Source organism: Kryptolebias marmoratus, linkage group LG4, assembly GCF_001649575.2.
Source record: "Kryptolebias marmoratus isolate JLee-2015 linkage group LG4, ASM164957v2, whole genome shotgun sequence".
In the NCBI taxonomy this organism is placed as follows: Eukaryota; Metazoa; Chordata; class Actinopteri; order Cyprinodontiformes; family Rivulidae; genus Kryptolebias; species Kryptolebias marmoratus.
Genome location: NC_051433.1, coordinates 15,206,602 through 15,226,969, shown reverse-complemented (window position 1 = coordinate 15,226,969; position 20,368 = coordinate 15,206,602). Strand labels below are relative to the sequence as shown.

The window sequence follows — 20,368 nt, the reverse complement described above, 5'->3', positions numbered from 1 at the left end:
CAGAGAAATTGACAACAAGCCCTGAGATCGACACTCTCTCCTCCTTTCAATTGTACGTCTTCACCTGCCTGTTCCAGTCTCACATCTGTATCGTCCACATTTTGTTCTCTCACCTGCTGTCCTCCGCCTCCACAAGCAGCTACATCTTACACTACTTGAGCACTTTTATGTAATTCGGGGCTTCGGCTCTCCAAGTGACCTGCTGCAAAATGAAGCCAGAATATGATCACAGCAGACATTAATAATAACAATTAAAGCCAGACTTTCAGACTAGGATCATCCTATGTTGAGAAGTGAGTTCTAGCTGGTTTTGGTCAAACCTTGATAATATTCTTATGTGTATTCTCCCTCTCAGAGTATGTGTAGAACATGACTTATAGCTCAGTATCTGTAAAGCTGACTGAGTTGGACCCCTTTTTTTGTTATTTTGGGTTAGTGTGGACTACCTGTGGCGACCATCTTGAATCAGATTGACTCCAAAAGTCCATCAGTTGTAGACATACATCTAATGATTATTTCCAGAAAGTTTAATTAAAATTCGTCCAGTGGTTTTTGAGATATTTTGCTAACAGACACGCCCGCACAGAGGCGCGGGCAAAAACATCATCGCCCGCCTTTCTGTGACGGGCTATAATAAAAATAACAATAATACAAAATTTTGCAGGATTAGAAATGTATTAGAAATGGCAAAACTGGAAACTTGTATTATTCTTAAAGGAGAAGAGGCACGATTTTTCAATTTCGTTTCTTAAACGTGGTAAATTAAATAAATTGCAAATGTTTGACCGGAAACAACATTTAATTAAAGCATTAAGCAAAATGTAGTCATTTGATTTGTGGGAAAAGGTCACCTGCGGGATGGGACGATGGATCAGTGTGTGTGTGTGTGTGTGTGTGTGTTACAGAGGGAGGGAGGGAGGGGGAGCAGTAGGCAGATACTGAGGAGAGAAAAGCAGGACAGAAAATACAACAAGTGAGTGAACTGTTGCTCTGCTAATAAACCGACTCTGTTCCGGCGTTTATTCATGGGAAAAGTAGGTAAAAGTCTCCCGACAGAAAACATCAATCTTTTCAGGATTTCTGCGCAGCTTTGAGTAAAGAAAAACCAAAACAACAGTTTTTATTTATTTATTTATTTGTGTGTTTCCTCGGACCGCCTGGAGCGTTCAGGACGCTGTGATGAACAGAGGAACTCCTGGATGAAATGTCTCTGAAGTTCCCGGTAATTAGTTCGACTCCGGTTCCGGGGAGCTGAGATTGGACCGGAGCGGAACTTCGGGCGCTCTGCAGGTTTTTCATGCCGGTTTGCAGCGTTTCCGTCGGAACCAGCAGCCTGACCGTAACACTGAGGATGGACTGAAAACACGACAAACAAGGACATAAATAGTAATTAAAAAAAAAACCCCTCTCGGTAAGCTGATTTGTTAAGAGTTTTAAAATGATCAAGTCTTGTCAACCTGTTTGCAACTGGAGCCATTTTAATTTAAAAAGGAAACCAAAGGAGTTAGAGATATTTTGGTGTTAAAAATCGACCCAATTAGCACAATTTAGGCCATTTAATGGTTCAACCTGAAGCTGTGCAACTTAGCTAGACTTTTATTTTAACAACAATTGATTTGAGCTCAAGAATATAAATATTATCAATAATCAGTTGTAAGAAATTGATGTTTTAATGTTGTTTAAATCCAGTGTTTAGCTCTCTAACTGCAAATTGAAGGCTTTTTTAAAGTTGTTACCTATGCAGTAAGTTTGTATTTGATTCATGTTTTTGGGACAAAGTCGATGCATTTCTGAGCCGTCACTTTTATTCTGTGTATTTCTCTGCTTTTCTCTCCAGATTGTAAAAGAATCTATTTGCTCTGGTGTGTGTGATAAATTAGTTTTTGCTCCATCCGAGCCCGCCTCTAAAAGAGCAGATTCCCCTTCCCTCAGACAGACCTGGCCTCTTTATGAGGTGTAACAAATCTGCTGATTGAATGCAGGAACAGAGTTTTTATTAAACAAACCCAATGAAGCTGTGAGCCCATCAGCTGAACGCGAGAGCGAAGGAGGAGAGAAAAGAGCTTTAAGATTCTTTTTTAAATTTTTTTTTAGCTGTTTTCCTGTTCTTCTCTTCTCGTTCCCGGACAGAGCGTCTTTTCCCTGCATGTGGGGGGTGAGATGAACTCCTGTGGGAATACTGTCGACCCCACCTGACAGCTTCCTGCCTGAGCAACTGAAGGATTTTCCGCTGGAACTTCCACAACAACATATAGCTGGAAAAAAAAGCAATCATATATCCTGAAATCTTACACCTCATTTAAAAGATATTTTACCTTTATATGATGCAGTTCTTTAGATTAGGTAAAAGTCCTCTGACTCTGTGAGCAAGAAAAGAGTGACAAACGAAAAGGATTCAAACAAAGGAGAATAAGAAATGACTGACTGACTGACTTTCTGACTGTCCCAAGCCTTTAAAAGTCTGAGTTCATTCACTCTGCCCCTTAAAGTCGTACATTTTTCACCTCTGCTTTCTCGACTGAGTAGTAACGTTCTGCCCAGAGGTCAGTCTGGCCGGCACAACCATTCCAGCTAAAGGGGAGGAGGACTTCCTGACGCTGGCCGCCTCACGGCTCAGCCGGAAGAAACGTGTCATCGGGGCTGGAGTCGGCGTGGCCATGGTCCTGGTCTTGCTAGTGGCCATTCCTCTATTGGTCCACACCACCAAGGGGGCAGGGTCCGGAGGTGGGGGCACGCATTACGAGATGCTCGGGAGCTGCAAGATGGTGTGTGACACTTTAAGCCCCCCACAGGGAGAGCTGACAGCTGTCTCCCCACAGCCTCCGGACTTCCCAAACCGGAGGGGCAAACAGGGCTTCAGAGGCAGCCCCGGACTTCCCGGTCCTCCAGGCCCTAAAGGTCCACCTGGAGAGCCTGGCAAACCCGGTCCACCTGGCCCACCGGGGCCTGGACCCAATGGTTACGGCTCCTCCTTCTACTCTCCTAAAATCGCCTTCTACGCCGGCCTCCGGAAACAACACGAGGGGAGTGAGATCCTGAAGTTCGACGATGTGGTGACCAACGTGGGGAACTACTACGAGCCGAGTACAGGCAAGTTCACGTGTCCTCTGTCCGGTATCTACTACTTCACCTACCATGTCCTGATGAGAGGGGGGGACGGGACGAGCATGTGGGCCGACCTGAAGAAGAACGGACAGGTGAGTGTGGGGGACGTGTTTCTCTCCAACTTTAACTGGACTGAAGTGCCTCTTGTTGTGCTAAAAGTGATTTCCAGAGTTTGGTGCAAATTATGAAACAGTCACAAACAATATCAATAAAGACAGACACATTTTTTTAATACAAGCTGCTATGCTTTATCTTCAGACTGCACATTTTGTGCTTGTCTTTTAAAATGATAAAGATATTTTTGATTTTGTTGGCTCAGCAACTCAATTTGTTCTCTAAAAACTCTTAAAGGAATCCAGAATTAATCAAAAATAATTAAGATTCTGTTTGTCTCATACACAGCAAAAACTTATCTAAGTATAGTAAAAGAGCTATATTTCAGAAATGATCATTAATACCAAAAATATTTTTTATACTGATGATGGAAAAACTTAAAATGTTTGATAAGGCAGTATTTATTCCTGACTAAGCATTGCTTTAAACTGCTGCTTAGGGTTTTTGTAAGCATAATAAAACATCTTTGTGGGGAAATATGAAAAAAAGGTTGGGGAAAAGGCTCAATATAACCCCACCACACACACACACACAAATAAAGGTTATGACGATTTTGGATGTGTGGAAAAAGAGCAAACTTGATTTGAAAACACAATTTACGCTGAAAAAATTAGATGGTTTTACTTTGGAGCACAAATAAATTTAGTGTAAAATCCGAGCTGAGGCAAATGATAACAGAAAGAGCAAAATGTGGATTTTGTCTGCGTTTAGTTTGCAAACAGAGGAGAAGGAACAGAGTGACAGCCAAGCGATCAAGAGGATAACCATCCTCCGTGTCTCAGTGGAACAAAACCAAAATCTAACAGCTGGCTGCTGTCCTCTGAGGGACTCTGACTTTAACACTAATAAATAAACAAGCAAAGATGCCTGGAAAACGCCTTCCATCTGGACAACAGAGGCGAGCTTGAAGTGCTAAACCCTCTCAGTGTGCTGACGTGTGGGCTGCAGAACACAGGAGTTATGGTCAGGGGATTATTGGAGACAGACAAATGAAAAACAAAAAAAAAAAACATGCTTTGCATTGTTACAAGTGTTTGATGATACAACAGTTTCTCTACATGTAAATGTTCACAGTACACGGACTAACAGCAAACTGCTACCAGGCAGGCTGTTAAATGCTTTACTGACTCCACTTCAAAAGATTTCAAATAAATTGGCCTGTGGGAATTTACCAGGAGACGAGGGAATAGCTCTTTCATTCGATAGCTGTGGCAATGTGATCGACGCACGCAGACACGAGAAAAATTACGAGGTTTGTTTTAAACCATGAAGCCACTCTGGGGCGTTTTTTAAAGATCAAGTTGCCTGATTACCTCTTTTCTTTTTGCGACAGGGCATCAAAAACTTTGAATTTTTAACACAAGGCGACCTTTGACACCAGAGAAAACACTAATGGTATGCAAGAGGTGCTTGAAATACCCTGTAGATTATTACTTATTTATTTAGAGTTTTTGATCAGATTCAGGCACCAGATGGCTGTAGTTAGAAAAAGACCTAAGAGTAAAGGAGATGATGTCAAAGGATTAATTTGTCATCTTAGAAAACCACTAAGAGCTGCAAGAATGCAACAGAGTCAAATGCCAAAAAAAACAAAAAAAACCAAAACCATAAAACCAAACAAAAACAACCTAAATTGGAGAAACAGCTTATCAAGTCTTATCTAAATAAAACTAATCTATTTGGCCTCAGATTGTATTGCTAATTTTATATGTTTTTAGCTGAGTTTTTTTTAAAGAAAAAGTGGAAATGTACCATTTTTAAAGACTTATGTGCGTGAGATGGCACATCAGTTAAAGGTGAAGAGCTGCGCTTTAACTTCACGCGTGTTTATATTAAGTTTAAATACACTACAGTTTATAAAGCATTGTTGACAGGCATGTTAATTTGTGCTAACTTGCTGCTTCTCATCTCGTGACCCGGGCTCAGTCTGATCCTGGAGGCTTTTCCACCGTTCACAGCAACGCAACGCAACTTTATACTGACGTCATCCACAACGTGACAGAATCATATTCAAGAAGGAAAAAAATAAAACAAAACACAAGGCTCACTTTTAGATCAACAGCTCAGTTGCCATCATGTCATCAGTCGAAGAAGAAACTAAACGTATAATTTCAACACTACTCAACTTTGAGAGGTGTAACCAGATAATTTGTCTCAAACCTTTTCTTTCTCAAAATATTTATGAAAAAGTTATTAGGTTTACCATGTTTTCAGATGTCTCATGTCAAAATATGCATACACATTTATGAAATTAACACATATTTTTTTTATCAATCAAAGGTTTACTGTAACCCTTTCAATTAAAAGACTTTTATTTTGTTCTCATGTCTTCCTTTTTTTATCACCTTTTATAAAACCGATTTCTCATGAAACATTTGACCAAGGCCCATTAAAACAGCTTGAGCTGAGTCAACTTTAAAACCCTTTGTGAAGTTTTCTTTCACAATTTGCACCAAAACTGTACTGGAAATCTGTAATCTCTCTTGTTTTACAAAGTGTTATCTGAGCAGATTTAAAGCAGGACCTCAAAGAAGGAGTGCAAATTTTAATCTTTATTACCAATCTGGTTAATCTTTTTATTTAAATCTGTAAAACACTTGTAGACTTTAAAATAAATGCTCATCAACACACAGTTTGGTGTTTAACGACTAATCAAAAGACTAAGATCTTTGCAGTTTTGATAGATTTTGTTTGCTGTAACGTCTAAACATCCACACACCAGAAAAAGCACCAACCAGCTTTTCTAAATGTTTGATTTAAGCATAAAGGTGAACAGGTTTTTTGGAGCGCAGAATTGTTTAATCCTCCATGTCTGCACTGCTGAGACTGTAGATACATTAAAATCATTGCTCTCATATCCTCCTTTTTGGCTTTAGGCTCAAATAGAGATAAATATTTATACATTTGGTTGTGTTTAATGCATTTATATTGTATTTATTCAATTTTACAATATAATAGTTTGTTGTTCAGATAGAGTATAAAGGACTGGAGTATGATGTGCAGTTTAAATCATTTCAATTTCAACTTTGGCATTTTGAAGTCATAATGAGGGAAAAATCCAGCGTCCAAGGAGACAGAAACAACAATATGTAGCATGTTGGCTGGAACAATTATTAGAAGTGGAAAAAAGAGTGATTAACTACAATAGAGGATTTTAAAAGCCCTTTTTAAAATAAAAAGCCACAAAGAAAAAGTGAAAAGCACTCATTAAATCTTGGTTAAAAAATAGTTAAATGTCACAAAAGTCATATTTCTTAGCCAGGACTGGTTTCACTTTGATTAAAACCGTCTAAAATCTGTATTCCTTAGATGCTCTGCTATCAAATTAAAGCAATTTAATCTCAAGTTTAGTCCATTTTTTTCATTTTGGGCTTCACAGGCTTCTCAAATACAAACATCAGTTCATAGTACACCTTTTATGTGACTGGCCAAGTTCATAAAGATATTTATTCCCTATTTTATTGATTTGACAGGAGGTGCAGAGTAAAGAGGACAGACAGTTAAATGCCAGATATAATTGGGGGTCTTGGTTTGTTGCGTGCCTTCGCTGACATTGTCATTCCTGTCTTCTCCTGCTGTTAAATCTTTCATAGCCTTTAGATGAGATCTTCTCCCCTTCACCTGTGCCCTCCTTTACAAACACGTGCGCACACACACATTCACACACCTTACACAGCTCCCGTCCACACTGTCTATTGACTCTTTCCCCCATTAATTATCTTTTCCATCAGCTAAATTATTTAACTCAATTCATAGCTGATCTTGGCTCACAGGTTCATTGCACTTGCTGCTTATTTCGAAGAAAAGACGAGAGCCGTAGGAGAGGAAAGCTGCATCTTAAAGTGATGATCCATTCTGGAGCTGGAAAAGACACTCTATGTCCAATGTCTTCTGAATTATGCTATTTTTTATAATTATACATATTTAACTATTATTAATAATTAATTTGCCATTATAGAAGGATTTATCAGTAAAAACAGTTAATGCAAAACAAAATATTCTGGCATTTTAGAAACAATTTTATACACCTTGATTGATCAATTAGTCTTTTTATACCAAAGTGATGTTTATTAACCTGTTCTTTAAACTAAAATGGCAAAAAGATATTTTCTAATAATCGTGGACTAAATAATTGTAGCAATTCAGAGTGGGTTTAAAATAAAGACAAATTAATAGATACAAACCAACAATACTGAAAATAAACATTTTATAGGAGCTATCACTGTTTTTATGTATAAGGCAGCCATTTTGGATTTTGAGGCTGGCCTTGGTCAGGAATCTCTAACTTTCAGAGCTTGAATGGGGATTTAGGGGACATTTTAGTTGATTTTTCTAACTTTAAACTGAGAAATGACAAATTCTGAGTACAAATGGGACATATCGTATTCTTAAACATGTAGTTTTAATAGCTCATCTGAAGGAAGCATCAGTGGCTTGACCTGCAACACAGAGTCATGTGTCGTTAAGCTCAAATTTGTGTTGACCAGAACAAAAGTCCTGCAACATGTTGAACACTTTCTCCCCTCCCTCCTGATTTAAACTTTGCTGCTCATTCCTAAAACCTGTAAACATCAAATGGCACCATTCGCATCACCCAGAGATTCAAAAACTCAAAAAATATCCATTCATGTGTGCAGAAATGAAAGAAATTGTACTTGTTTTTGTTTGTTTTGCTCTTGCCAGTGGGTTGCACAACCTCCATTTTTGTCTCCTGTTATCCATGTAGGTGTTGAATGGATTTATAAAAATCTGAGGTTATAGGAAACCTATAGATAAAAAATATACTAGATGTTTCAACAAAACCTCAAAGTTGAAAAACTATTACACTTGTTGATTTGTTTCAAGGAGTATATATTTTGTTTGCATATGTGTGTGCAGCTTGTTTCAGGGCAGATGTGCATGTGTGTACTGGCCCACAACATTTGTCAGACTGATATGCACAGTGTTAATCAATGCCTTGTCAAAGGGAGCAAGACACATCCTGTGGTGAGATCACCGCAGAGACAGGAAAGACTCAGAGAAACGGGCTGACATAGAGAAGGATGGATGGATATTCACAGAGGAAAAGACAGACGCTCTCCATTAAACTGAGGAGGAGGAACAGGGCGAGCCATGCGGTTATAAATACATGAAGAAAAAAATCAGACGCATCACCATCTCAAAAACCCGCTAATGAAACGTGCAGCTGATCTGCAGGTTTACAACATATTATCATTAATAAGGCACGCCGCGAATTGAATCTTTTCCCCTCCTTGTGTCTTATAACTCATCAAAAAATTGGTATTGAGGTAGATGACCTTTTCAATGGATATATAATTCACCACCAATATGTACTTTGCCCTTTACAGTGATGAGCATGGAGTGAGAGTATGAATATTTATAGCTGGTCCAATATTGGTGGATTGGAGGTCAGTTGGTCAGTCTGTAGTTGTGATAAGACTACATGAACCGGGCCTTGACCAAAAAAAAAAAAAAAGCCAAATTGTCTTTAGTAGTGGCAATGTAAAATGTAAAAAATGAAGAGGAAAATAAATATAATTGATCTTTAAACTGATTGTTTTAAGAGGTTTGCAGCCATGTGAAAACAGAAAGGTAAAATCTGGACATTTCTATAGATGCATCAAGCTGCACCAAAAGTGCTACAGCCAGCTGCTGCTGCTGGCATTTGCTCTTTCAAATAATAGAATTCTGTATAAACAACCATGTAATGCAAAATTGTCAGCAGTGTAAAGGTTTATAAAACAATGTTTGCATGAATCACTATAAATGTTTTGAGACTGGAGCTGGCAGCAGTCCATTTAGACTCCTCAATTTGATCAGAAGTAAACTCTCCAAACTGAGGTCATTCAAAGTGCTATTTACAACCTGTAAGGCATTAACTGTTTATAACCTTTCCACAGAACCTCACTTTAAAACACCTGAACTATCCCTTTAGGCAGCGAGCAGCAAAGGTAACGTTGTGCGCTGAGATTGCAACTAACACACCGCACTGTTCCCTTAAAAATGAAGATGTTACCAGAAGATAATTCATTATACGTTTGAGCTCATTAAATAATTAAACACACTGCTCAAAATTTGCAGTGATGAGAAGCTCGGACTCAATTAGAAGAAAGAACGGCTCGCCACCGGCGGGCAGGTGAGATGCTGCTGCTGTGTGTGTGAGGCAGAAGCTGCTAATTAGAGTATAAGTCAGACAAGATGTCAATATGAGCCTCATATGGCACTTCATTAGGTGGTTTTAACTTTATTTTTATTTGGCACATTTCCACCCCAATACTTGCATCTTGATAGAAAATATCGTAGCGATGTTGTTTCTGTGTTACGCTGCCTTTTGGTCACAATAGTAAATCCTTATAATAGGAGACATTATGTGATATTAGGATTAAAGGCGATTCTTTCAAACAGCATTTCTTGTTGAGCAAACAGAAAAAATCCTCTCTCACACCCTGCAGCTTCTTTATTTATTTATTTAATTCATCTTTTCTTCCTGGTCACACAAATATATGGGCATAGTTCCTGCACAAAACCATTATTTGACTATATGTTTCCATTATAATGGCCGAGGCCATTATATCCTGAAGACTAAAAAGACCCAGCTGGTTGTTGGCGGTGTTCGGTCATGCCTTTGTTGTGTTTTCCTTTGCTTCCCCATTATATCATTCTTCCTGCTCATCAAGGAAACAGTGGTTTGTCTTGTTTATAAGCAGCGGTGTGTGTGTGTGTGTGTGTCACCGGCATTTTCAGATAAAGAGACAAAGGATTGTTATATATATATATATATATATATATATATATATATATATATATATATGTCAGAGTTATCAACATTGTTTGGCTGTGGACAGATATATTTAGAGGGATATTACATTCTGACCTATGACACAGGGTTTTTTTATAATGAATGTTTGACTTTGTCAGTAACTTCAGCATATCTGCTTGTACCTTCACACCATGTGTGCACAGGTGCATGTGTGTTCACTTCTGCACTATACTATATAAGGAAATATGTTACAAAAAATAACATATTTCAACTTCAAAACGGGCTGAAGCTGATTTGTAGGTAGACTCGCCAAAGAACCCGTTTATATCCAATTAAGCCATCTCCTCTTCCCTTAAAGAGTTCAGTTGAGAGCCAATTAGAGACTTTTTAATCAACATCTTGACACCCAGGGCTTTGAGTGTCATGGCAAAATATTAGCATTTAGTATGCCAATTAGTGTGTGAGTCAGCAGTGCATGGGAAGGGTTACATGTCAACCTACATTATAGAAACACCTGGTACATATGGATGGAGGCAGAGACACCACTGCTTTTGCAGAAAAAAAGAAAAAAAAAGCCATTTCAATTGCCCTTCTTCTTTTTCCCAGTTCACCCTTAAAGGTCCCTCAGGTAAGTTTAAGAGACCCCGTCTCGATCGCTCGCTCCGCTCTGAGAGGTCTGTACATCACGGTGAATGAATCCTGTCACTTTTATTACCAGAGGATCAAGGCGCCACTGCGAAACAAAACAAAACTGAAAAAATAACACACTGCGAGGACCCACAACTGCCTCCCCTTCCCCAACCTCATTTACCACCCCCTCCTCTTCCTTCAATGAAACCAAGCATGCTTGATGAGTTTGTTAGCTCCCTCTCCATCACTCATAGTCTCTCCCAACTTTAGCTTTCTTTAACTAAACCCTGTGCGAAGATGGTCAAAGTGCAGGGAGCTGCTTCTAGTTTTGTGGTATCAGATTCAAATATCTCATATTAACCTCTTGTCTTTTTGCCCCATACTTATCCCATCATTTCCCCCCAAAACAGCTCTAGTATTCTTTTTTTATTAGTGACCAAATTTATTTGAAATACAGCTATTAAATATGTCTCACAAATCATTGGAACGCAGCAGGAAATGCTGATTTTATTGAGCATTTTCCCCTGTCAGTGAGATATTTCTGTGCCGTCACTTTTTTCCCTCTTCTTCTTTCTACCACACCCACTTAATGTTGGCCCCCTTAATGAAAAGTGTTGGCAGTGTAATCTTCTCCACTGTCTCCTGGGTCTCCCCTCTTCCCAATACGAGCAGATCAAGTCAGAATAGCGCTGGTCCAACAGACAGAAATTCTCTCCCTTGTCGCTATCAATCTCCACCGCTGTTGACAATAATCCTGATTTGCCTTTCCCTCTTGCTTTCACTCCCAAAGCCCCCAGTGCCTCCTGCCCACTTTAAAAAAAACAAGATTTCACTCTGATTCGTACTGACAGATGAACCTCTGTGCAGGTTTCAGTGTCTCCACACAGTGAGATCATTACAGGCATGCTCCAGGAAATCGGTACATCTCCCTCAGTGATGGGATAAATAGTACCACTCAGAAAAAACAATGCAAGAATGTCTAATTACATCGGGCAGTTCTTTGGAGTTGGTAATGATTTTCACATGTAACATTAAATGATAATCTAATTTTGTTGAGACCCCAATTAGTGTCAGCTATTTAGTTCATTCAATTATTCAGTTATTGTTTTATACACACACACACATACATATATAATTTTAAATGATAAGCAAATCTAAATATCTAGAATACGTTAGCTATGCGGGGATATTAAATAAATTTGTTTAAAAACACAGAAGTAAGCAGTCTACTCAAACCCAAGCGGCAATTTTAGGCCTAGCATTTGTTGAAGAAATGCATATCATTTCAGAGTTTTAAACTAAAATCATCTAATCTCAAAAAAAAAAGATGGACTTTTAGTCTTTTTGGTGCAGACAGTTTTTTAAAAAATATTATGTGTGATCAGGAGATCTTGTATGAACTTTTAAAGTTTGGACTTTATGTTGGCGGTGACTCTCAGCTACTATCAGACCAAATTTGAGCTCAATATGTGTACTGTTGACTGTATTATTACCATTTCTTTTCTTTTGTAAGGTTTATTAGCTGTGGTGGCCATCTTGAATCAGGTTGACTTCAAAAGTGAATCAGTTGGAGATACACGTCCAGTGGTTACTTTCTGAGAGTTTTATGAAATCTGTCCAATAGTTTGTGATATATTTTGGTAACAGACAGAGTGATGGACTTACACATACTCACACACAGGTCAATACATTGTTGCTCACCTTTTATGATGGCAGGTGTATATATATTTATATACTGTTTATATAACATAGTTAGGGTTGGCAACCATCCCTGAAACAGGATCATCTTGATGTAATTGATAAATAAAACAAGGAAGACTTTTAAGCTTCAACTCCAAGGAGACTCTTGTTCTCCCTGCAGCTTCCTGTTACATTTCTCATCAATTCAAACAGAGAATCCATCACTGGTCATAAGTCAGCTGTTGTGTGACCTATAAGACCAATGAGAACCAATGACTGCAACAGTATATTCACTTTATTGTTGCAGAATTTTCTCTTTTCTCCCACCCCAACTATTTCATGTATCGTATTTATTCTGAGATCAATAAATACGCCATTGTGTCAGCTGGTAATGACTGCAGTAATGTCCTAAATGTCACACTCTTGTAAATATGTGTTTAAAATGTCTGTATACTGTATGTATAGAGTGAGAAGGAAGCATGAATTAATCATAAACATTACACATTAAATGTCAGCATCTCCACTGTCTGAACAAAGGCCAAATAAACCTTCGTGCCACACAAAGAAGTCAACCATAAGCCATAAATAACATTGTGTCCTTTTGGCTGGCAAATATAATTAGCTGATATTCATGTTTAAAGGCCATTTCAATGAGGTACTGTGAATATCACTGCTGCAACTTTTGTTGTGAGCCTTAAATGCAATCATTTCAGATGTTAAAGTATATTTTAGCATGATTGATAGCATGTTGTTGGTCCTCTAGGTTCCTCCAAGAGGCTTTTAAAAGGACCCCTATAATTTAATTAGGCATATCATGTATATTAAAAATGTATATTGAAACAAAACTATGTTTCTGTTGTTGAGATTAGCGTAAGTGGGAATTTAGCAGATTTGTTGCCTGAGGAATGAAGCTGTTGTACATTCTGGCTGTCAATGATTTGATGAAGTGGATGTCATGTCAAGAGATTAAACAACACTCGGGCAGGCCACAGTTCCTGTCATATTTTCTGAGACCCAGGAAGTCGAGGGACTTGCTGCTTTAAACAGATCTGTGTGTTTTTTTTACATCAGCCTGCTTTCACAGTCTTTATGGCACTGCTGTACTGACCTTTATGTGGCATCAATGAGACAGAGGTTGGAGGAGATGGGTTTTCAACATTTCCTCACCACTGCCATCACAGAGTCATTGTTGAGCTCAGAGATGTGCCACAGATCCGGGTTTTGCAGCTTCTACTTCTTTGTCTACACAGAAAGACTTAACTCTGTCTGGTTGGATGACAGAATCAGACATGTTGCTTTGGAGCCAAAGTTCAGATAAAACTAAAACACTTTCTAACAATTTCTAACATTGCATGTGCAGTTTCAGCTGTAAATAATTCATCTTATTTTAAAACAAATCAACAATGATAGAGTTGCAATTTACTTAAAGCTAACAGCTCTTTTCTTGTTTGTGGCATTGCTTTCTGCGCATCCTCCATGGTTGTGTGTTTCCGACTCCAAACACAGGAAGTTTCTTCCAGACGTCTCAATTTCCAGCCACAGCTCGAGGTCACATCTTAGTGTATGTAAACACAAACTTGTGGTTTTCTTCAGAGCAGGAGTGGCTGCTACGTCTTTGCGTGCCACCGTTTTCAACCTCATAACTGTTTCCTGTGGTCTCAGACATCAAACCTTTCTCAGGAAATCCTTTAAGTTATTTATGCTGCAAGGTGTAGCCGTCATGGCTCAGTCATATTGCAACACAACCAGTAAGCTTGCCCTAGATCCCAGTCTGAAAAGACTTACCAACGAGCCTTTCTGTTGCAGAGACGCGCCCTCTGACATTTCTGATTTTTAGAAGTCACCAAAGCTATTCAGGATTTTGTTTCACATCTTGACATGCATTGTTGTTAATAAAACAATTCACTTTATCTATGAGTAGCTATGATGATTTTTGTTCATTGATATACCGTCTCAGATCAAGTTAAAGCAGCCTGACAGCGTTTAACTCAGCTGACAGAACTGTCTGGGGATTTCTGCCATTCAGCCATGCAGACAGATGCTGGATGTACAAGTTGTCAGAATCATCTTACTGTTGTATTTTTTCTCAAACCTATTAGATCTCCTCGGGGAAGCCGTTCGGTCCCTTTAGAGCAAAGCACTCTCACACTTTAACGTAATAAAACGTCTTGCATTCGACACATTTTCTTCCTCAGGTATTCGCTCGAGCCTCATAAAAACAAGGAGGAAAGAGAGCTGCTTTTATTGAGATGTATAAAGAGAGGAGGAAAGTGTGTGTGTAGCCTCTAATTCTGACCTCCTGCTTGTATTTCATGGGCCTGTTTGACCATTGTTGCCTATCCTGTGCCCCCCATTTATTGCGATTGTATGAAGTTATTGAGGAGTTGGACCTATTAGGCGGGGATCTTCTGCCATGGCTGTCAGACTACCAATTACTGCAGCTTGCAGCCATGTATAGCCTCCCCTGATCCATCTGGAAGGTAAGGGAGGGGTGAGGGATGTTGAAAAGGGTGGGGGTAGGAGCTAAGGGAGGGTAGTTTGGGGGTCGGGAAGGGGGTTCTCAAGAGACCTGCCATAGCAGCACGTCGTTAATCAATCCGATTTAGGCCGGACAGGGACACACTTAGTCGTTGCTCCTGCCAACACTGCCATGGCGGGGGAGAGAAAACGTGTGCGTGACCTGCATCTTATTCCAGCATGCGGACGCAAAAAAGATGGATAGATGGGTTCAGAATGAAGAGATGGGGATAGGATGGTGAATGGGAGAGGGATGATGGAAGTGGTGTGAGGTGCGGAGGGAGAGACAACAATTAATGGAGAGATGTGAGCTGAATTAAAACAAAGGATATGTATCGATTCATTTCTGTCTTCAGGAGAGAAATAAACATGTTCACCTTGTTGTCGTGAAATAAATGCCCGAGCTAAGAAATATATTCAGTTAAATTTAAGGAAGGGTCAGGGGTGGAAGAGAAATGGGCAGTTTGCACTGATCTGATTTGTCTTTGTGATCGCAAGGGATCATGGAAGCTTGATGACTGGTGAAGATGATGAACCATATCCTTAGTCAGCTTCAGACCCAGAGGAGGAGACAGAGATGGAGTTAGGGCATTGTATTTGCATTCATTAATATGTATGTGAATGTGTGCTTTATTCTCCACTGTTTGTCTGCTTGGATAGTTTGTTACTTGCCCAGTGAAAGGGCAATTTATTGTTCGAAGATTTGCTTACTGATTGTGAAAAGCAACTCAGATTTTAGTCAGAGTGAATGGCTACACAAAAATATTTAGCAACATAATGAAGAAGGATACTGTTGGACATAGCTGCCCTGTCTTAAACTAAAAGTTGCTCTCAAGGAGTTCTTTAAAAAGCATACTACAGATATGAAAACAGTTTTCTGAAGGAGATTTGTCTGCCTTCTGATGTTACCCTTTTTAGTATATTAATTAAAAGCTGCATTCATTAAGAAGAGAGTGAAATATATAGTTTGTGCATGATTACATGGATAAACAATCATTGCAGGAACGATGTCTGTATTGGTGTCTAAAGGTCTGTCGTGCTTTTTATTACCGCCTGACAAATTAACCGATGTGCTCCCTGATACTATCACCCCTGGCAATCCCCATCAGACTTTGTAATCCTCTGCAACAGGTGGATCAGGTGTGAGAGCAACACTCCTCTGGAAAAATTGATGGTGACTAAGAAAGGTTGCGCTCTCAGATGGAGGTTTGAGGCCAGAGATCACTGCACATCTCATTTATCTACCCAGTGAGCAGGAAGACATCAGTACTGTTGACATTACACCTAGATCACAGTACGAAATAGGAAATAAAATGGCACCGGTCACTTCCACATAAAGTGAATCTGCTTGTGGGTGGCATTCAGAGACATAATGGGGAAAACAAAGACATAATCAGCTCCATGACATTTTTTATTTAAAAAGAAGAACAGTGGAGACATAAGGTTAAGACCCACAACAATCAGCCATAACATTATGACAACCAGAAGCACTCAGAGTGCACAAAAATCCACCAAGGCCATAGCATCATTAAAAACAGTCAGACCTGGATCGTGATCCATATCACAACCAAAATTTAATCAATTGTTTCTTGTGACAACTGAAACCTTCCTGGGAAATTTGATCAAAATCTGTTATTTGTTTTAAGTATTCTTGCTAATAGACAAACAAACCACCCAACACGACCAAAAACATACCCTTCTATGTGGAGGTAATAATGTTGATACTGTTCGTTAATCAAAAGCAATATCACCTGCTGCATGCCAAAGTTTTAAACAAACATAATTTGTGATCTGTTAGTGCTCAGTGCATGTGATGACTCTCAGCTACTTCCACACCAAACTTTAGCTCAATATCTCCAAAATCAGCTATTACCACACTTATCGTGTAATTCCTCTGTGTATGCATGTGTTTGTCTATTAGCAAAATATCTCATGAATCACTGCATGGATTTTAATTAAATTCTCAGAACGTAATTATTAGATGCATCTCTACAGCAGATTAACATTTAGGGTCAACCAATTCAGGATGATTGCTACAGCTAATCAGCCTTAGGAAACACAAAAATGCCTATAACTCTGTCAGTTTTACAGATATTGAGCTAAAATATGATGTGGTAGTAGCTGAGAGTCATCCCTAACACACATACACACATAGTCTGAGCACTAACAGATTCATCTTTTCATTCCAGTTTATGTTAGAAATATGATGATACCAGTGACTTAAAAAGGACAAAAAATATAGAAACAAATAATTAGTCCAAAACCTTTATTTATACTTTTTATAATTAATAACAAGTATCACATTAAGATTACACATTACTATTAGGACTTGGATACAAAATACAAGCAACTTAGTGTGGAGTGAATATGATATATTGTAAAAGTCAAACTGAGTTGAGTTAAATAGTTCAGTTTTCTGATCAGACTCATGTGTTTCCTTTAAAACTTCTGCTTAGGATAATCACCATTTTTGTATTTTAATTTTCTGCAATTTTCATTTTGGTCATTTCAAGTTTCTGTGTGCATCTGCCTTTAAAAGTAAAAAACAAAAAAAGAAAAGAGTAAGTTTTATTTTCTTTAAAGAACGTGTCTTTCCACTTTCAGATCCTGTCCTCACCTTTTCTGTCTCTGTCCAGGTGAGGGCCAGCGCCATCGCTCAAGACGCCGATCAGAACTACGACTACGCCTCCAACAGTGTCATCCTGCACCTGGACGTAGGCGACGAAGTGTTTGTGCAGCTGGACGGGGGCAAGGTTCATGGAGGAAACACCAACAAATACAGCACCTTCTCCGGCTTCCTCATCTACCCCGACTGACAGTATTCTCCCATCCTCTGTAACGAAGCAAAAAGTTTCCTCCCACTTCTTCACCTAACACGCCATCCCGTTCATCCACTTTCTCATTTCTCTGCTGTTCGGCTCAAACATGTAGCGACATTACCACTGTGTAGAGTTTTAGAAAAGTTTGTGTGGAAAAAGAATATAATGTACATATTATAAAAGATTGACTCGTTATACACACGGCTGTGTAATCATTATAAAGTGCCATGTAGAGTATGTGTAAGCATGGCTAAAATACATAATTCTCACTTTTTCACAGACAAAAGTGCACACGTTATCAAACTTTTTTTTTTTTTGTTCTAAGACGAGCTGACCATGTCAGCCTCTGGACAGGAATCGACTGAAACGATATCTGAATGTAGACTGCCAGTCCGAGTGGGGGTATCCGGCTCCAGCCTCATGCCTTCGCCGTGAGATAGATTTTCATTATGGCCGTCGACACCAAACAAGAAAAGGCATGAATATATTGATAATTCAGCAAACCTCATGATTATAACGCAGTGTGCTGTATGTTTGTGTTAATGCCTGCGTGGAAGCATATGAATGCGTTTTTGCCCTTTAGTTCTGTGGAGGTGTAAAAGCATCATGTTATTGTTCGTGTTATTTGCACAGTTTCTGAGGGAGGGGTCAGGCTGCCGGTAACAGTCCCTGAACACGCACAGTTTATCGATACAGAAGTTTAGCTTGGAGATTGATTCCTGAGCCTCAGAGCAACATCATGTCCAGTTAACAAGCTCATCTGTAGCATCACCTTCTCTAAAATCTATATTACACTGTGTTGATAAATGAGTTTAGTAAATTAAGAGATGTGTTATTTGCTTTTTCTTTGTTCAGTGAGATAAAAAAACAACTACAGATTGTAGCCAGACAGTGTAGCATTTCAGCTGGTTTATGCCTGAAATGAAGTAGTTTATGAAACATGTTTAGCCTGGTCAGAAATGTGTTTTTATTCCAGATTCTGACTTTGAGGTTTAACGTCAAATTTGTTCCAAGGGGATCTGTTATGCTTTGCATTGTTTAAGTTTCTCATCTGAGGCTTTCTTGTTGAATTTTCATTTTGAAAGGATAGTTTTAAACGTTGTTTGAAAGTGGGGTTCTGTAGAGAGGTAATAAGCAGTCAGTAGTTCAGCATTAGATGCAAATGTTGTTTTATACATTTTTTACACCACCAGCAACATGGTTATATACATACAATTTTATGGTTATTTGCAAGCACAAATAGTGGCATCAGCAGCTAGCTGTAGCACAGCCTGAAGCACATCCAGCAGGAATATCATCATTAAATATATGAATATTTCTGCTGCAATAACCACATAATGGGACACTGACAGCAGTGTAAAGCTTTATAAAACAGCTTTTACATAAAATTATTTAAGATTTTTGGGACTGGAGTTGTTTTACACTGTTTCTTTTAATTGAGGCTGTTCAAGTAGCTATCTAAAGCAGGTAAAATACTGTATAGGACCTTCTCACAAAAGCCTACTTAGAAAAACCTGAACTAGCCCCTTAAAAGGTCAAACAGGAAGCTGAGCCCCATGCACTGCTGCATTTTTACATCTTCTGTACAAAACAAACGCTAGAGATGCTGCATATTCGGCAAGAGTTGTTCACATTTCAAACCATAGACCAATATATATATATATATATATATATATATATATATATATATATATATATATATATATATAGGGTACATTTATGCTACTTTTAAATGTACCGATCAAATCAATGTTTGCTTGTTATTCAGCCAGATGTTGGTGTAAAATACAGAAATAAAACCACCTAAAGAGCAAATGTGATTGTTTAGGAGCTTTTAAATGTGGCCAAGGATTTTAAATAATGAGCTAAATGTATGTGAGATGTATTCATGCAGGCCCAATGTTCAGGCTGCTTTGGTTAATCTGTTTCCAACACTTTCCCTACAGTTTTATGAACAGCACAAACAGTAAAGGAACCTGACTACACGTATGCACATTATCTTGAATTTAAAGACTTTATGTCACACATTAACAAGAAAATGAACGTCATAACAACTGAACACCTGTCCTGCTCTACATCTAAATTTTTGCAAACCTGCAGTCTGAGAAATTGTCCTTGCCAGCCATTAGACAGAAGTAATGTTTCAGATTAAGCTTATAATTTTTTTTCAAGGGCCTTCACACCAGTAAGCAGTAAAGGCATCACTCGCATCGTGATGCCCCTCTGTTAGATGGGGCAGTCAGAGGAATAAGGGGACATTTTAACTGAAATCATCCCTTTAAAGCACAGGGTGAACATTGAAACAGAATAAAAGGGAGTGTGATACAAATGAGTTATTTTTTTTAAAGCCGTGAATCATGCAAAGCTGCTCTGGAGAGCTACCAAAATAAAAACACAAAGCAGGAAAGAAGCATAATGCATCCCCTTGAAACACATTTCTTTTGACCGCTCCTAATAGAGTACTTGAATTAAAAACGGGAGCTGAAGAGGGATTCATACCATTCTTCATCAGCTCTGCACAGCAGAACAGTTACACCGGGAGGAGGGTGTAAGAACAAGGTAAAAGTACAAGGGTCTACTTCTGAAAAAAAATCAAAAGCATTTCTTTAATTTTCCTGTGACTGTACACACCTTATAACGTTTTGTTGTTGTTATTGTTGTTTAAATGCAAGCGACTGTTGTTGATCTTTTACTGCCATTTTGCCATACATATAGGTTCTCTGTGCCTTATACTGTCAAAATA

General features: G+C 38.8%; 1 protein-coding gene across 3 annotated transcripts; it reads left to right on the top strand.

The window, feature by feature from the left end:
- The first annotated feature begins 951 nt into the window (after positions 1–951).
- On the top strand, positions 952–19,941 carry LOC108235561 (complement C1q-like protein 4). Of its 3 annotated transcripts, none has more exons than XM_017415659.3 (3): positions 952–1,411; positions 1,838–3,090; positions 17,443–19,941. In XM_017415659.3, the coding sequence occupies exons 2-3, from the start codon at positions 2,658–2,660 to the stop codon at positions 17,643–17,645; spliced, it is 636 nt and encodes a 211-aa protein (XP_017271148.1). In that variant the 5' UTR covers positions 952–1,411; positions 1,838–2,657; the 3' UTR covers positions 17,646–19,941. The 3 variants fall into 3 exon arrangements, with proteins under 3 accessions (XP_017271148.1, XP_017271146.1, XP_037830970.1); XM_017415657.3 differs by having other exon boundaries at positions 1,838–3,197; positions 17,443–17,622; XM_037975042.1 differs by lacking the exon at positions 952–1,411 and having other exon boundaries at positions 2,658–3,197.
- Positions 19,942–20,368: the final 427 nt, after the last annotated feature.